The 17,787-nt window shown below is 38.0% G+C and overlaps 1 protein-coding gene across 1 annotated transcript in view; it reads right to left on the bottom strand.

The window, feature by feature from the left end:
• Positions 1 to 6,500: 6,500 nt before the first annotated feature.
• The window catches only part of LOC139738742 (V-type proton ATPase 116 kDa subunit a 1-like), a 49,064-nt gene continuing 37,777 nt past the window's right edge, over positions 6,501 to 17,787 (bottom strand). The window contains exons 16-21 of the mRNA XM_071649380.1: positions 16,148 to 16,355; positions 13,507 to 13,617; positions 10,257 to 10,436; positions 9,069 to 9,186; positions 7,724 to 7,937; positions 6,501 to 6,848 (exon numbers count right to left, since the gene is read on the bottom strand). Coding sequence (XP_071505481.1) covers positions 6,764 to 6,848; positions 7,724 to 7,937; positions 9,069 to 9,186; positions 10,257 to 10,436; positions 13,507 to 13,617; positions 16,148 to 16,355 — 916 coding nt within the window. The 3' untranslated portion in view covers positions 6,501 to 6,763. The remainder of the gene's footprint in view (positions 6,849 to 7,723; positions 7,938 to 9,068; positions 9,187 to 10,256; positions 10,437 to 13,506; positions 13,618 to 16,147; positions 16,356 to 17,787) is intronic.

Here is a 17,787-nt window from a genome sequence, read left to right as displayed (position 1 = left end):
CATGAATGGGCAAAAAGATTGGCTTGCATTACCTATGAGTGTCAGTAATAGCCATGCTAATATTGCTTTTATGTCAATTTGCAACAGAAATGGTCCCCTCCCCCGGTAATCATCTGTGCTGCATGCACATTCCTTATTTTTTAGGAAAAAGGGTTTATTTCAGGCTTCAATTTGGGAAAAAATCCAGAAAAAATGTTAAAATAGGGAGTTTGCCCAAATGTGCTTACTGTGCATGTTTTGCTGCAAAGCATGTCGGGCTGGGCTTGCCTTCTTTTCACAGGACATTTCGCTACATGCATTGCACATACTCTGCTTGTACAGGTACACTAGCAGACTTTCCTTCCCAAACCACTTGATAGGGGGGGTCAATATCCTATTAAACCTATTTCCATCCTTAAAGGGGGTATGTCTATATAAAGATTCTGGAGCAAGCATGTGTGTATTGTTGACCACTCGAGTGGGGAAGGGGGGGGGGGGGCTGGGGAAAGGATGCACTCGTCACTGTCTTTGTGAATTACTGTAAACTGCGATATTTCCGCGGCATGAAATTTTTTGCGAATTGGAGACAAGAGCCTTCTTCGCAGCATGAAATTTTTGCCAGTTGCCTCCAACATTCAATGTGTATAGTGTAGACAAGAGCTTTCACATGCATTTTAATTTCGCGCATCTTGGCTCTTGCAAAATTCATGAAATTAACATGCACGCGAACATTCCTTGTTTTACAGTAGATGATACCACAGAGCATGACTGACATTTTCAGATTCAATCCAAGTTTGAAGTCTTTCTGTTGAAGTAACTAATTGGCAAGAGAGGTAATAAACCTAATATTTGGAGTCAGGATATAGCCCCAATAGTATTAACTGTATTTCAACCAAAATTATTTTGCTTCTTGCTTTTCAGCAGTATTTGGAATGCCATTGCTCGGTATATTGAAAGATATGTCAAAGAATTCTTCCTCTAGAGATATTATTTGTATTTGAGTTCAGATGTAAGAAATGAAAGAACTTGTGATTACTATTCAAAGTTTGATGTTATCAGTGTTTGTATTGTTCAGAAATTAAGAATTCCATGGTGTTATTGCGGTTTGTCAGTGTGACGTTTTTCCATGAAAATCCCATGAAAATGACAGTGCTTTGTAGATGATTGTTGAAGGTAAGCTGAAGGAACTATAACATTACTGTGGCCGCTTTTATGTACGTGTAAATTTGTAGGGTTGTATGCCGTGTGTGTTAAATGAACAAGCCTTATACAACTGAGGAAAGTTATATCCCATTGTAGATGTTTGTAACAAGTTAAATATTTGAGATTCAGTTGACCTCCCAAAGAACCCAATTCCTGTTGTCACTTTCCCTGGGGTCCATGTCATGAAAGTCTTATAAGAGACTTCATGCAATGGATTTGAAAGTCTCATATAGCTACGTATGAGCCACTTTGGCCATTCTGAGATTTATGTAAAGACTCTGTATGTGATGACTTCATGAAACATACCCCTGGTGACTTGTAGCTCAATAACGTCAAACTCATCACTGGTATTCCAGTAGGACTAAGGAATTAGCTCATCTGCCCGGCAGAAAGGCCCTAGCATAAAATTTTGACGCCCAAATCATTCATAATTGGACAGTGGTTTGAAAACTCTCATGTGATGTAATGTCATCAATTTGTGATTTTTTTTTTTTTTTTTGAGCCCACATGCCTTCGGGCCCCTCTGCCGAGCACTCAATATAAATCTACTCAATCAAACCACTCATACTGAATGATGTCCAGTCTGTGTGCTATTAGTTTCTATGCCAGACAAACCTTAGGCGAGTCTTCTAGCTGTGAGAAACAATTTTTGCTGGAAATAAATTATTAAAGTGCACCATTGGGTGTATGATATTGGATATGTGTGTGGTAACCAGTGTACTGAAGACCATTTTCTGCTCTGCAGAAATGATGGGTTATTTTGTTTATGAAATATTCGAAGGATGAAAGCCTTATTTTACTTGAGATGATATAAGGCTGGTGTTTTGGTGTGTGTGTGTGTGTGTGTGTGTGTATGTGTGTGTTGTTGTTGTTGTCGTTGTTATTGTTGTTGTTGTTTTGTTAACTGGTGTATTCATTAATTGTATTTTGACAGAACCAGGACAGTATGTAATGCACAGAATGCAACATTGTGAGTGCAACAGACAAAAACTCGTCTGAAATAACGATGCTACTCACCAGTTAGCTCCCAGCTAGCAAGGAGTGAACTGGTATGAGTTTCCCAATTTTAAAAGTTTCTGCCACAGTTTTATATTGTATTCCTTGTACAAAAATTTATTGTCTTCATGCAAACAAAAAATCCCAAGGCTTGTTTATGCTTATTTACTCTGGGAGACGTTAAAGGACAAGTTCACCTTCATAGACATGTGGGTTGAGTGAATGCAGCAATATTAGGAGAACACATCAATGAGAGTTTGAGGAAAATCGGACAATCCGTTCAAAAGTTATGAATTTTCTAAGTTTCTGCTCAGTCACGGCTGGATGAGAAGACTACTATAGCTTGTGATGTCATATGAGTACAACTATATAAAGAAAGTATAAAGAAAATTCAAGATATTCTCTTTTCTCACATAATAAAATAACACTCGACTTCTCTCTTTCAGAAGTCAGGGGGAATAATATTACCCCTAACATGAGTCAGTAACAAGTTGAAAAAATATGCACTTTATTCAAAAAGTCAAGTTTTTTGAAATTCCCTTTTTATTTTCCTTATATCGTTGTACGCATGTGACATCATACACTGAAGTAGTCTTCTCCTCTAACAGTGATTGTTCAGATATTTTAAAAATTCATAACTTTTGAACAGATTGTCGGATTTTCCCCAAACTTTCACTGATGTGTTCTACTGTCTATTGTTGCCTTCACTCAATCCACATGTATATGAAGGTGAACTTGTCCTTTAAAGTATTGCTACAGCAGAGTGTGTAGTGTATGTGAAGGTATTCATGCTAGAAAGTTGACATGCTGTGATACACTGTATTGTTATGTTACAGAGTGAGTTGTGTGATGTCTCAGTACATGGAAAACCCATTATAACAAGTTGCTAGGACAAGCGTTTTTACCTCTATTAAACTTTACAGGTTCCTTGTAAATGTTTTTTTTTTTCAAAAAGAGAGAAAAAAGATACAGTATTACATTACATGATAGTGGAAAATTGGGACTGACAAATTCACCTTTTGAAAAGTCGTACTATCCTGTAAGGAAGCTTGTTACAAGGTTTCTGTGTGCTTGGGCAATTGCATGTGTGCTAGCTAATTGCTAGTGAATGACTTTTTATCAATACAATTTAGAGATACAAGATATATGAAGATATTTGCAGTAAATCAGTGTATACATGTGTATGAATACATGTATAGAGAAAGATAGACAGCTAGATACAGTATTAATATTGATAGATGAATACACACACACACACACACACTTTCCCACAAAATCACAACAATATGAATCTGAAGATAAAAATCTGGAAAATACAAATGAGAAAATACAGTGATAAAGATGAAGATCATTTGGGCTGTCATTGCAACATACCTTGTACTTCACACAAAATGTAGTATGTGCACAGGACAACACTAACACCACAAGACTGCAGTCAATATGTCTTGTATATCATCCGTTGAATTTTATTGCCACAATTGTTGACACTTTGTGAATGGACAACTACACAAAAATAAGGCACAAAAAAGAATGTTGATCATACTCTTCAAGTTGAGAACATCAGTACAGTATTGGTCATGTGACTCCTCATTTCTGAAACCAAAACTTTAGAAGATAAACACACGCTTCAAATCTGACTGTCAACTGTACTTATTTTGAGATAAGTGCATGTATTAGTGGTATTTCTTTTTTTTTTTTTATGACAGACTTCTGTGAGACCAAAATATTCCAGAAAAAAAAAAAAGGAACCGAAGAGTTTATTTTTTCCTTCCAATGAAACAGATAAAATATGTAGCCTCCAAAGTATTGATGTCCAAAGCTTTTCAGGAGTAACTTCTGGTGATCATCCAAACATACACAGCAAGTTGTGTTGCATATTACAATTGGAACAAGGAGAGATACAGCTGTAACTGAAAATCACAACTAAGATGCCATACTACAGATTAGAGGCATGCTAACTATACACAGCCCAGTTGCTGTTAAAACGCACGGCGTCTGGTCAGGCTCGTAGCATGCATGCAACATGTCTTTTCAGCAGTAAACACTATAATACTGCTTGCAACTCATAACATTCAGAATTTCATTAAGTAGATTTCTGTCTTCATGAAAAAGAAACATGACCTTGGCTTGTGTCTTCAATAAAGCCATTGCGAGACACTACTAGAGATGTAAATTAAGATTAAATATATTTCATTCTATTCAAATATATAAAACAGGGTACAAAGAATTTGGGATATACGACAAGCTACAACTTACAGAGTAAAAAAATAATGCATTTTCATTTCAATAGAGCAAAACATACAACTCATCTCAAACAATATTTTCATATGGAAATGTAAAAGAATTCAATAAATCAACTTATGTTTGCTCAGCATGATCAAAGCAAATCTGATACTACTGCAAAATTCAGTATCTTCACACCACTGCAATAACATTAAGATACACTATGCACTGGTATTATAAAAATCATGTACTTAAGTAAATTTTCTGCAAGTTTTAGTAGGCATTAAACTTCACTCATTGATAGATGGCATCTCATACACTCGGCTAATCCGATATCATTTCTTAGCGCTGAATTGAAGTTTTACTTCATTCAACAATCAAATGTTACGACGGTTGAAATGTTACACTTTCATTCCACTAGATTCGACATGAGCAAAGTAAAAAGTGATTCACCAGACTTTAAATTTCTGTGGCATTGGAATCAGACAGGAAAATGCCAAACTTTAAATAAACTGAAAATAGTGTGTTCACTTTATGTTTTTTGAAAGAAACAACCTTGTATACACAGGTAACATGAGAAGTTCTCTCATAATACACGTACATGTAGTAGAAAATCAGAAACTAGAGAACATGTTTGTGAGTAATGTTACAATGAGAACACTGCAACAACACATGAAGAGTGGCCATCACAGTACCTACATTCAGTACCACTACATGTACTGAAAAACTACAGACGTACAAATCTAGTCTCATACTACGCATCCTGAGCCACGTTACAATGTTCAATAAACATTGCCTTCTGTCAGTCTTTGCAGTGTAACTACTCTCACATTTCTGCATTATCAAAAACATAAGGGAGTATGTAAAATCAATCTATTAGAATCAATTTTGACAGTTTTCCTGCACAAACCTTCTCTACAGCTATGACAGACCATTAAGCTCCTGTGAGTATGGCTAAATTCAAGATGCTTCGAACGTGGGAAAAATTTTAATTATTTAATATACATCATACAAAATAAATCTTTAATTCAAATCAAAAATTAATTTCAGACTGATTAGATTCGAGCTGTATTTACTGGCAAGGAATAATGACACATATTACATTAAATTGTGTCAACACAAAATCAGGTATAAGATTTGTGAAGAAAATAATACATGTACAACATGATTTCTCATCTAGTTTTCATAATGGTCCCACCTATAGTGTGTAGCTTTCTGTGCATACTTATCCCATACTTTTCATGTAAAGGTGCTGTCTACACAAGTCAATGAGTACTGTGTTCATGGGTAGGAAGCTCCTAAGATGGAATGGTATGCTTTTACTGTGTCTAACATTTATAACATTTTATTAAACAGGTAGGTGGTGTATTATATGTGTGAATAAAATAATTAAAAAGATTATGGAGTGCAAACATATCATTCTGCAACTACAAAATGACTAAAAGAATTTATTTTCTCTCCCTAAAAGAGTGTATTTTAACAATGTGATCAATATATCACGTGTAAGGACGTCCATCATGGATTTGTCTCGCACAGGAAACAAAAATCAAAGAAGATTTCATGTAAAGTATCAATCTCCTAAAGGTATTCAATCTATGTCATAAAATGTAATCTGTATTCTAGGATCACTTCATATTTGCTTAAGTTTGCTCTACCTATGTCTATTTGCCTTTTTTCTTATGGATGGGAGGTAAAGGGTTGATTCACTTCTTGTATTTCTTCAACTTCGAAGAGTTTCAATTTCTTCAAAAGCTTGCATTAAAGACTTCTGACTGAAAACAAGCACAATGCACATTGCCAATATTTTGCAACAACACAGACTGCAAAGTACCGTTTGCACACTTTAACAAGAAGCAACTCCTGACTGTTCCTTTAACCCCTGTCACAGAGTGACGTCACAGGAACACCACACACAAACAAAGTTGAGCCATGCTCTGCTAAACAGGAAGACTCTAAATTTGTCCACCAGATCTTACACTCTAATGCCAAAGTGGTCATAAGCATGACCTCCTTGGACTAGTCTCTGGACAATACTGATGATAATAAGTAGCATAGAATAGAATTTATCTCTGATTTTTTTTTTTCTGCAGTACCCCCTCAAATGTTCTTTTGTAAGAAAAACGCAAAGGACAGTAGGAAGTAATAAACATATCGAAATTAGAGGTATGGAATGGATCACTGTCTGTGAATTTACGGAAGTATGGAATGTCCACTGTTCTGATACAAATATTGGGGGGGGGGGGGACCTAGTTTCTGTATACTTTTCTTTGCAGACGGCTCACTATAATTTGAGCCTGTTGTCACTTTGGATACAAACAATAAACATCACACTGGTAGTGCGCCCTCAGCGTCTGTTTGGTCGTTACTCTTCAGCTTCCAGATTGACGAGACTGAAAGGAGCGAAGAGGTAGCCCTCTCCACCATAAAACTTGTTCTGGAATTCAATCCTGGAAATGAGAGAATCAACATAATAAGATCACAGTTACAACACTTAACTATGTTGGTAGTATTTCTTTGGTATGCCCTTCTCATCTCATTTCATCCTGCAACTCTACAAGAATGCCTGAAGGGCACCCCCTCTTTATTTTTTGTTGAAACAAAAGAAATAAATAGAAAAAACAAGGGGGACACGTGCTCCCCCCTTTAATTTTGTAAAGGCGCCTCCCCTTTACGGAATTCCTGGATCTGCCCCTGATAACAATACATTGAAATCATCTTGTTGATGTGCCTTCATGCACAAATTTTGTGTTTTTTCACAGGAAGGCAAAAGAAATGAGAAATACTGCTTTTATGGCTAGTTTAATTACTCGAGTCTTTGTACCCCTCTAGTCCTGATAGAACATCTGACAGAAATTGTCATCTAATTATCAGCAAACTGGCTCTTGAGGCAAGCTTTGATTCTTTGATTAAACTGGCACTTCCCAATTTCACTGCTTATCTTATAATGGAGACAGATTGAATGGGACTGGTTGAATTAGTTAAATATGCACAAAATCTTATGGAATGTTTCTTTGTTTTTGTTTTTTAGAAACTGTCAAATTGAGAGAGAAATGGAAGTTTAGAATGTAATGCCATTTAAAGAAGCAGTTGTAGATTTAGCAATTATTAAAGTGGCTTTTTGAAATTCTACTACTGAAAAAATTATGCACAAACAACAAAGGCCACCTAAGAAAGATAATTTGTTACTCTTAATCATGAAAAGCTAACAACTGTTAGTGAAAATCATAATAAAAAGATGAACCATCAACTCTAGAAATATGGTTTTAAAGACTTGATTGTTTAATCTATGAGCGTTTGCCTCAAGCTAGCCCCCAGCACCTACCAGTGAAGACGGAGAGTATGTAGGAAGGCTGACAAGCCCTCCATCATGATGAGAATGGCCACTGTCATCTCTGCCCACGTCGCAAAGACAAAGAAGAGCTCAATGCCGCCAGCAATCATGAAGACATAGCTCATGGCTCCTGTTGGGTACATCTCTATTGTGTAGAGGAACCATCCATTCTTCATGACCATGTTCCACAAGACCTCCGACAGTTCTTCATTTCAGCATCAGAAGTAAAAGGCAACAGATGAAAAAGATTAGTTATTGAATGCAACACCAAAACCTGTAACGATAACAACAACTATCTAGTACTATGTATGAAATAGTGATAAGCGTGGTGAGTGTGGTGGATGTGATGATGGTTGTGGTGGAGGTGATGGTAATGGTGGTGGTGGTACATCTGTAGTAGTGGAGGTGGTGGTATAGGTGGTGGTATTGGTGATGGTGATGGTGGTGGTATTGGTGGTGGTGGTGGTGGTGATGGTGATAATGGTGGTGGTGGTGGTGGTGGTGTCGTTGACGTTGGTGGTATACGTAGTGGGGTGTCGGAAGTGATAATGGTGGTGGAGGTGGGGGTGTTGGAAGTGGTAGTGCTGGTGGTGTTGGCAGTGGTAGAAGTGGTTGTGGTGGGGTTATTCTCCCAATGTAGCTTCCTCAACAATGTCATTATGTCAGAAGACCCTGATATTATCATTACGCCATTACAGCTTGAATCCAGCTTGGGGTGCTGCCATGGGCACATGCCAAATTTGACTTTCTACACATTCTGCTTAGAGAAAATTTGCTTGGGCAGGAAAAGATATAAGACCGGCATGAAATGTTTGACAATACATCACTTGTGATAATTTCATGAATATCCTCTTTCAGTCTGAAGGCTAATCTTGCAAATGAGCACCTCCCAAAGGACATGCTCAAGTCATCCTAGGACATTCAAAATGTGTCTCAATTCTTTACCAACTACACTTCAGATAATTCTTGGACAAGTATGTGGGTATGCTTATGTGTTTACTGCATACGCTGAATATTTCGCGAGGTTTTATGTTTTTTTATTCTGCGAGTCAGGTGCTATTCGCGCAATTAAAGACACATGAATAATAATGACTCTGATCCTGATACGAATGTGACACACACGTACACATATGCACATCTCCCTTCAGTACAGTACTCCACAATTGCGAATTTAACCACTCGCAAAATTATCGCAAAGTCTCATTTCACGAAAATTTAGACTCGCTAAATATATGGCGTATACAGTATTATTTGGGTCCTGCCAAACAGGCCTCTAGGGGACAAAGCTACATTTATCAATTACTTTACACATTTCTACACTCATTTTACTACATACCTGCATGGGCCAAGCTGAGTGCCCAGAGCCGTAGATAAGATGCTGTGTTAGAGACACAGCCAAGGCAGTATTCAATGGTGTGAATAGATTGGAGGGTGAATATCTCTCCCATGTCAAACTGTGTGTGGACAAATCAGAACAATAGTAATAATAATAATATGAATTTATATTGCACCAAATCCACTCTGCAAGAGTGCTCAAAGCACATACATGCTATCATCACCCCAGTCTCTGGATACATTATTTCCCGCCAGCACTGACAGCGCTCACTCTCCACTCCCTGGGGAGCATTCCAGTCAGTCGCCATTTTACAGGCGTGCGCACATGCTGATCAACAAACACAAACATTCTCATCCCACCAGGTACCTATTTATACTCCTGGGTGGAGAGCAGTAATGTGGATAAAGTGCCTTGCTGAAGGGCAAAGGTGTCATAGGTCTCGAACCCATGAACCCAAACCACGAACCCATGGAAAGTCATTCCTGCAGACAGCAGGTTTTGCTACTTGTTCATCTAGGGGCATGAAGAAAGAGACAGACAGACAGACAGACAGACAGACAGACAGACAGACAGACAGCCAGACGCACTGAGAGATGGGACCATGCAGGAATTATTAGACAGGTTTTTATCCTATTATCATTTTGTTTTTTACATTTAAAGTTATACTCATGCTCATCTTCTGCACATGACAGCAGAAATTCATGTACTAGATAGGGCAAGTCTTTGGCTTGTACTTTCATGCAGTGTGAATTTTGTATTGAAGGCAAAGTTAAGCTCTTCTATGCTACCCCACATATCCCAAATCAGATGACCATGATATCCACAGTAAAGATTGGTTCTAAATATGGTACAGCAACCCCAAAGTCACAAGTAGCAATGTGGATACTACTTCACAGACAAGCTGATAAGAGATGATGATGAGACAAATAAATTGCTGATTGTACAATTTGGGGTCAATAGTAAATACTGCAATGTGACTTACAACCAGTTAGGAGCAGAAAAACTGTAACGTATGCCTGCAACAGCACAGCTCATTTCCATAAAGTGCAGAACGGAAAATTTGGTGAGAGATATAGGTATATCAGTTCATCAAGAAGTTCATCAAGAAAGGGCAGCTTTGTTCTACAAGACAATTCTGTCCACAGTAAACATGACCCTGATAATGTGCACCTTCTCCAGTTCTCTCACCTCATCCTCTTGCAGCTGCTGAGAGGTTTCAAAGACATCATCGGTCATTGAATGAGACCCGCTGGAAGTTGAGGGTTTGTCCACTTCCTCTGGGGTAGGACTGACCTGCTCGACATCGCCCTCATTAACGTCCGAGTTGACCGACAATTGATGAGGAGAGGACTGTAATTGTGCATAACCCTTCATACCACAAATATCACAAGAAAACAAATGGAAACGAAATTAATTGCACAATGGATGCAATGATAATGAGTGTGATGAGCAGATGTATACACCATTACGATTATGGCTGGATATTTTTAACTTTACAATGCTGGACATCCAAATAACTGTATGGAGATTTGTTGCTAACAATAAGTTGTACCTATATTGTATGTATAACAGGAAAACATTCTTTTTACATTCGGCTTTAGCACAAGCACGAGGAGTTGTAGTAGTAGAACCAACAAAAAGCAATGATAGCATTCAAAATCACAGCAGTAGTAAGAGTTAAATATTCATGGGAGAGTAAGTATTAGTTCTAGTCATAGAAGAAATATTAGTTGTAGTACGGGCAGAAATGGAGAAATTTACAGTTCAAGTAGCACAAGCAGACAAAAAGTAAGAAATACCTCTATCTCCACTAGAAAAGGTACAAAATTTATATCTCTCTGACATTTTACATATCTCTATTTGACAAATCTATGATACATGAACTGTAAGGCAAGAAATTTTTGTGGCATGAAATTTTTGCCAATTGGAGCTGGCAGCCTTTTTCATCGCATAATTTTTTAAGGAATTACCACTGGCATTAAATACAAATAGTGAAGATAAAACTATCGCCTGCAACTAATTCTGCAAATATTGGCTCTCACATAATTTGCAGGTGGGTAAAGATGCCATAAAAAAAAAAGATGAACTAGAAATGTTGCTATGGCGACTGGTATGCCTCCGCCTTAATGCATGGTTCTCCTAATAGGACTACAATGTCTTGACAATGTGTGATGAGATTCACATAATTGGCAAAATATTCAAATGACAGGTTTGTCACAAATGTGTTGAATGTTCACTTTCCTTGAACTAGGTTTAATTGGATGGATGGCTTTACTACCTAAGAGCGCAGGTACTTGGGGATTTGAGGATTTTTACTTCACTTTTGAATCTTTTTTTATAAGTTTATGCATTGATTAACTTTCAAGGTATGGAGAAAAAGTGTAATTTTACTATCAAATAGTAAAATTTTTGCAGTTTAACTTGGCCTCTGACCCTGGACCTGTCACCCTATGACCCTAAAATTCCCAAGAGAATCACTGTCAGGTAGAACATGCATTTGTATAGATATGTACTAAGTTTCATGACGATACCTTGAGTCACTTTCGAGATATGGACGAAGAAATGAAATTTAGCACTTTCAAGCCCTTTTTACACTTGTGTTTCTTAACCCCGGACTTTCTCTGACCCAGGACTATCGTTAGTCCCGTACCAATTTTTTCAGCTTTTTACACTCGCCAATTAGTCCCGTACTAAGCTCTAGTCCAGGGCTAAGGAGAAAATTGACCTTTTTACACTCGTATTTCTTAGTCCGGTACTTTCCAAACCACATGAATATTCATGATTACGCTGTACACTGTACACGTACATGCACACACCGGCAGCACTTGATTATCTCGTTTCTGATTGGTCAGTGGGGGTCGGACTTCGTCTCCTTCGCTTAGCCCAGGATTATTTTTTCGTTCTGTTTACACTCGCTTGCTTGGCACCGCAATTGCGGTGCTAACCCTGCTATTTTGCAGGGACAGATAGTACCGGAGTATCGGTGGGGCTAGCCCACTTTGGCAAAAACGAGTGTAAACAGAAAGTGGGCTAAGGATAGTCCCGTACCAACGGTGGGGCTAAGGGGGGGCCTTAAGCAAAAATTTACAAGTGTAAAAAGCCCTTCACATGACCTTTGACGTTTGACCTTTGCGCAAGAAACTTCCCAGAGAATCTTTATTGGGTTATACATGTATATATCATGTTTCAAGAAAAATCCGGCAAGTATTGCATTTAAATATGAGGGAAAAAGTGAAATTACGAGGAATTGACCTTGACCTTTGACCCATGATCCCCACATTCCCTAGATAATCACTGCTAGTCAGTACATGCATATGTACTAAGTTCCATGAAGATAGCTTGAACCATTTCCAAAATATGGAGAAAAAAGTGAAATTTTAACATTTCACTTGACCTCTGACCTTTGATCTCATGACTCAAAACTTTCTCTGGAGAACCTTTATTTGGTATTACATGTATACACCAAGTTTCAAGAAAACACCTCCAGGCATTGCATAGATATGGGGGAAATAGTGAAATTTTGAGCATTTGACCTTGACCTTTTGACCTTGAGCAAGGGCACTCAAAAGCTGATAGGCACAACTTTGTCCACTTATGCATATACATACCAAGTCTCATTAGGATACCTTAAATGGTTTTTTAGTTATGCTGTCCACAAAATTCATTACAGACGGACGGACGGACGGACGCACAACCCGAAAACATGATGCCTCCGGCGACATTTCGTGGCGGAGGCATTAAAGGACAAGTTCACCTTCATAAACATAAGGATTGAGAGAATGTAGCAATATTAGTAGAACACATCATTGAAATTTTGAGGAAAATCAGACAATCCGTTCAAAAGTTATGAATTTTTGAAGTTTTTGTGCAGTATCCGCTGGATGAGAAGACTACTGCAGTGTATGAATAACTTAGATGTCACATGCGAACAACAATATAAGGAAAATATAAAGAGAATTTCACAAAATTCCATCTTTTGAAAAAAGTACACATTCCCCTGCCTCGTTACCGACAAATGTTATGGGTAATATTATTCCCCCTGCCTTTAGAAAGAGGCAAGTCAAGTGCTCTTTTATTATGCGAAAAAAGTGAAAATATGTTGAATTTTCTTTTACATTTTCTTTATACTGTTGTACGCATATGACTCACAAGCTGTAGTAGTCTCCTCATCCAGCGGTTCCAACACAAAAATCTAAAAAATTCATAACTTTTGCATCGATTGTCCAATTTTCCTCAAACTTTCACTGATGTGCTCTACTAATGTTGTTGCATTTTCTCAATCCTTATGTTTATGAAGGTGAACTTGTCCTTTAAAATATTAGTAATCTATCAGTAACTGGGCCTTAAAAAACAAAACACAGAGGAGCCAAAGTGGGCCTCGGGGATTAAAAAAGAAAGGGTTGAGAAGCATTAAATGATTGCATTTGATGGATCTTACCCTGTTTCTAGCAGACAATCTGTGTCTGACGTAGAGGTAGATTGGTCGTCCAAACAGCATCCATGGAATACACAACACAGCTATGAAGACCAGCGCCATCTGGACAGCTTTCTGTGTGTAAAAAACAAACAAAACAAAACAAAACAAAACAAAACAAAAACATGAAGTACTCACTGTAGGAACTATGTAGACCTGCAAAAGTAATAATGGTGCGTTTAAGGGGACAACTTTAAACCAAATATCATATGCATGCAATTCATTGGGACTTCAATTGTTGTCATTTCTCACTCTCCATCTATCTCTCTCTCTCTCTATTCATCTATCTGAATCTCTCTTCCAATGTTCAATGTGTTCCTATCAGTCTATCTACCTATCTATCTATCAATCTATGTATCTATCTATCTATAGATCTACCTATCTATCTATCTATCTATCTATCTATCTATCTATCTATCAATCTATGTATGTATGTATGTATCTATCTATTGATCTACCTATCTATCTATCTACCTACCTATCTATCTACTGTAAAACGAGGAATGTTCGCGTACATTTTAATTTCGCGAATTTCGAGAGCGCCAAGATTCGCGAAATTAAAATGCATGCGTAAGTTCTTGTCTACACTATGTGCACTGAATGCGCACTGAATGCCAGTGGCAGTTTGCGAAAATTTCATGCTGCAAAAAAGGACGTCGGCTCCAATTCGCGAAAAATTCATGCCGCGAATATATCATGTTTTACAGTATCTATCTATCTATCTATCTATCTATCTATCTATCTATCTATCCATCTATCTATCTATCTATTTATCTATCTATCCATCTATCTATCTATCTATCCATCTATCTATCTATCTATCCATCCACCTATCTATCTATCTATCTATCTATCTATCTATCTATCTATCCATCTATCTATCTATCTATCAATCTATCTACTTGAAAATCAGTTCTGGTGTTTCAATGTGTTCCTAATATATCTATCTATCTATCTATCTATCTATCTATCTATTTATCTATCTATATATATATCTATCTGAATCTTAATTCTAGTGTTTCAATATGTTCCTAAATAGTTTTATGTGCAATGTGATTTGATCAAAAGTTGCAATAATTTCATGCTTGCAACACAGCATATTTGGAAATCAGGCTAGGCCCATGGGCTCTTTTATAAAATGTGAATGCCCTTTATTTCTCTGTCTGTCACTACATCTTTCCCTTTTTCTCTATTAATAGCAACATGACCATTTCAAAGCCATGGATAGATAGGTAGATATAACCCCCACTCCCAAACATTTTTGTGGCAATGACCTTCAGTCACAATACACTTTATTTCTAACATTTTTATGTAATATGCCATAGCAATTCTCGCTATCGCCAACGACGTAAAAAGTACCCGGATGTGGCTTTTTCGTCAGGATGTAGTGCACTTGGTAGCAAGGGCACTTCCGGCACGGAGCATAATTTGCACAACGCTAGCGTGCGCGTACGTGTACCTTACCTATAGCGCAGTGCCGACCACGGATACTAGTACAGTAGGCCCCTGTACCGCCTGAGCCAGCGAGTGGCCAGGCGCCTGTCATACTCGTACACTGTAGTCCCCTCCGGCGGCTGCCGGCCTTGCATTAGCATGCACCACGTATACTGCACGCAGCGCATAAGCTAACACATACCGGTACAGCGTACTGCTTGATCATGCGATCGATGTGCACATCACAGATCAGTCATTTCTGCATACGCTGAAAATATGCTGGAAAATATTTACCCACCTGGATATACAGTATATCGTCATGGAATGCCCATCTATTTTTTTATTCGTTCTCCGTCGAAATGTCGCGAACACAATCGGGAACGAACAGTGACCTCGAACTTATCCTGTCTCCGAAGCAACTTCTTCAAAGAAAGTACGTACAATGTACGTAGGCACTAGGCCTGCTACCTAGTGCTACTACTGTACCACTACTAGTAAGTCGCGCGTGCACGTACTGCGCTGTGGAGTCACCCGCAAACTTCACCCACGCGGCCACGTCACGTCTCGCATGCCAGTAAGGGTCCTATTTCTGCAGATTTTTTTCATTTATTGTCGTGCGAACAACACATGGCAGCTTCGCAGCAACAACCAATAGTCGTATTAACAGCAATTTCTTAAGAATGGAGAAATTTCAAATCATATTAAAGCTGTAATTCAAGTCGAGAAAACCGGAAGTACACGTAGAATACAGTCGGTTGTGTGTGTAAATAGCATTAGTCACGTATCACGCGCGTACGAACGGAAGTGACTTTGCTACCGAACTATCCCATAATGCACCGTAAATGACGCTTAAATCAACATCTGGGTACTTGTCACGTCATTGGCGATAGCGAGAATTCAGTCTTAGGACTGTGAGTGGGAATTTGTGTGAATAAATGTACACCTCACACTTTGCTCAAAGGAAAATCCATACAATGCTTTGCTTTACAACTACCCTACATTCAATTACCACTAAGAAAATTTCCCTTCCAATAATTTCACCGGAGAAGATAGTGTGACATTTACTGTTTGGATGACTTCTCCAGGGAAGTCCCCATTTCTGACATTTACTGCCCTTAGTGACCAGGACACCAAGAGTTCAATCCCCAATGGTCAAGTTTGACTAACTCACCTGACTGCTGTACATAGGTGGGGAAGGCACTTGGAACTGAAACATGTAGATGAGTACGTTGATGAGGCTGGGGGCGATATCTGAATTCTGGGGGCCATAGGCAAACCACTTGTAGAAGATGAGGAAGACGAGGTAGCCAAAGATGGAGAGCATGAAGAGAATCTGGGGGATGAACTCCAGGACGATGCGATGGAACTGACGTGATACACTGAGAGAGATTCCAAGAAAATGGAGTGGGATTTACAATACAGCAATCAAGTGTTTAAATCTACAGTCTATAGAGCTACTCAGTCTTAAAACACAGTAACATTAACAACTATCACATTACTATGGTCCCACACCTGCACCCGTTATGGTGATAAGGTTTTTTTTCCGTTATTTCCCCATCTCTTTGGAATAAACTCCCTTTCCATATTCGTAATGCTGAAAGTGTTGATAAGTTCAAATCATTGCTGAAAACTTATTTATTCACTCAATCCTAATGTTTGTTTGTTACATCATATGTCCCGGATTAATGTGCTTAGAAACATTAGTATTAAGCACTATATGTGTTATTCATTATCATTATTCATTATCAATTAACATATGTCAACCACACCTGGGAGGCTTTCAAAATAAGAAGAAAAGATGATTCAATGGATTATGCAATGAGTGAGGTGCATTGCTACATCAGTGCATAAATAAGCTATTGTTTGGCATACTGAAGCCCCCAAGTTATGACTGAAATAATCTTTAACAAAAACAACAGCACGTCGATTCAGATTACAGGCAGATTTTCCCTTGTTATTACAATTTAAAGAAAGGTGGTGAATAAAGCTTTTACTTCTTCATATATGTCAGGTTTACTAAGGACAGCTTACAAATCAAATAATTAAAGGGACTGTATAATTTTGGTTGAGACCTAACTTCAGATTTCTATTTTTTTCCTCGGTGGGCTAAAGAGAGATTTCTTATGAAATATGAAAGAGCATGTAATTCCAAGAGGGATTTAATGTTTATTTGATAAAAACAGCTTTTGAAATGGCTGAGATATCCAATACAGAGTAATTGTAATAAAAGGTGGGACCCACCTTTTATTATGATCACATTGTTAATTACTTTGTTTTTGGATGTCTCAGCTATTTCAAAACCAAGTTTAATCTCAAACTTTATATTCCTCTCAGAATGGTATGCTTTGTATTATATCCTAAGTAGTTTCTTGGTATCTCACAAAAGTCAAAAGCCCAAATCCTCATCTCCACCAATACTGTATCATCCCTTTAAATGATCTGCTTCTACATGACACAAGATATAATGGTAGGCCATCACTTTTACCACTAACGACTTTTGCTGAAATAAGTTGAATGTGATGGCTTATTGTTTGGAACATTATCCTGATTCTGATTTTGAGATTATCAAGTGATTCTAGAAGGCAACCTGAATTTGGTCAAGTCATACCAACATAGAGAAGGATATTGTCAGTAATGTTCTTGGTTTTAAATGTCTACATCGTACGTTCACACTGAGAATACAAGAGGATGACATTTATACTGTGGTAAAGACTAGAGCCTGGGGTGCTCACACTGAGAAAGCTGTAACAGTATCTACGATTCTACATATGGCTTAATTTGCCTGAAAGCATGGTATTGTGTTCACACAGA

The sequence above is a fragment of the Diadema antillarum genome, unplaced genomic scaffold (genome assembly GCF_040938485.1).
Source record: "Diadema antillarum isolate AM-2024a unplaced genomic scaffold, OU_Dant_1.0 seq00000767_RagTag, whole genome shotgun sequence".
Classification (NCBI taxonomy): domain Eukaryota; kingdom Metazoa; phylum Echinodermata; class Echinoidea; order Diadematoida; family Diadematidae; genus Diadema; species Diadema antillarum.
The sequence above is the reverse complement of the archived record's forward strand: the minus strand, read 5'-3'. Positions and strand labels throughout refer to the sequence as shown.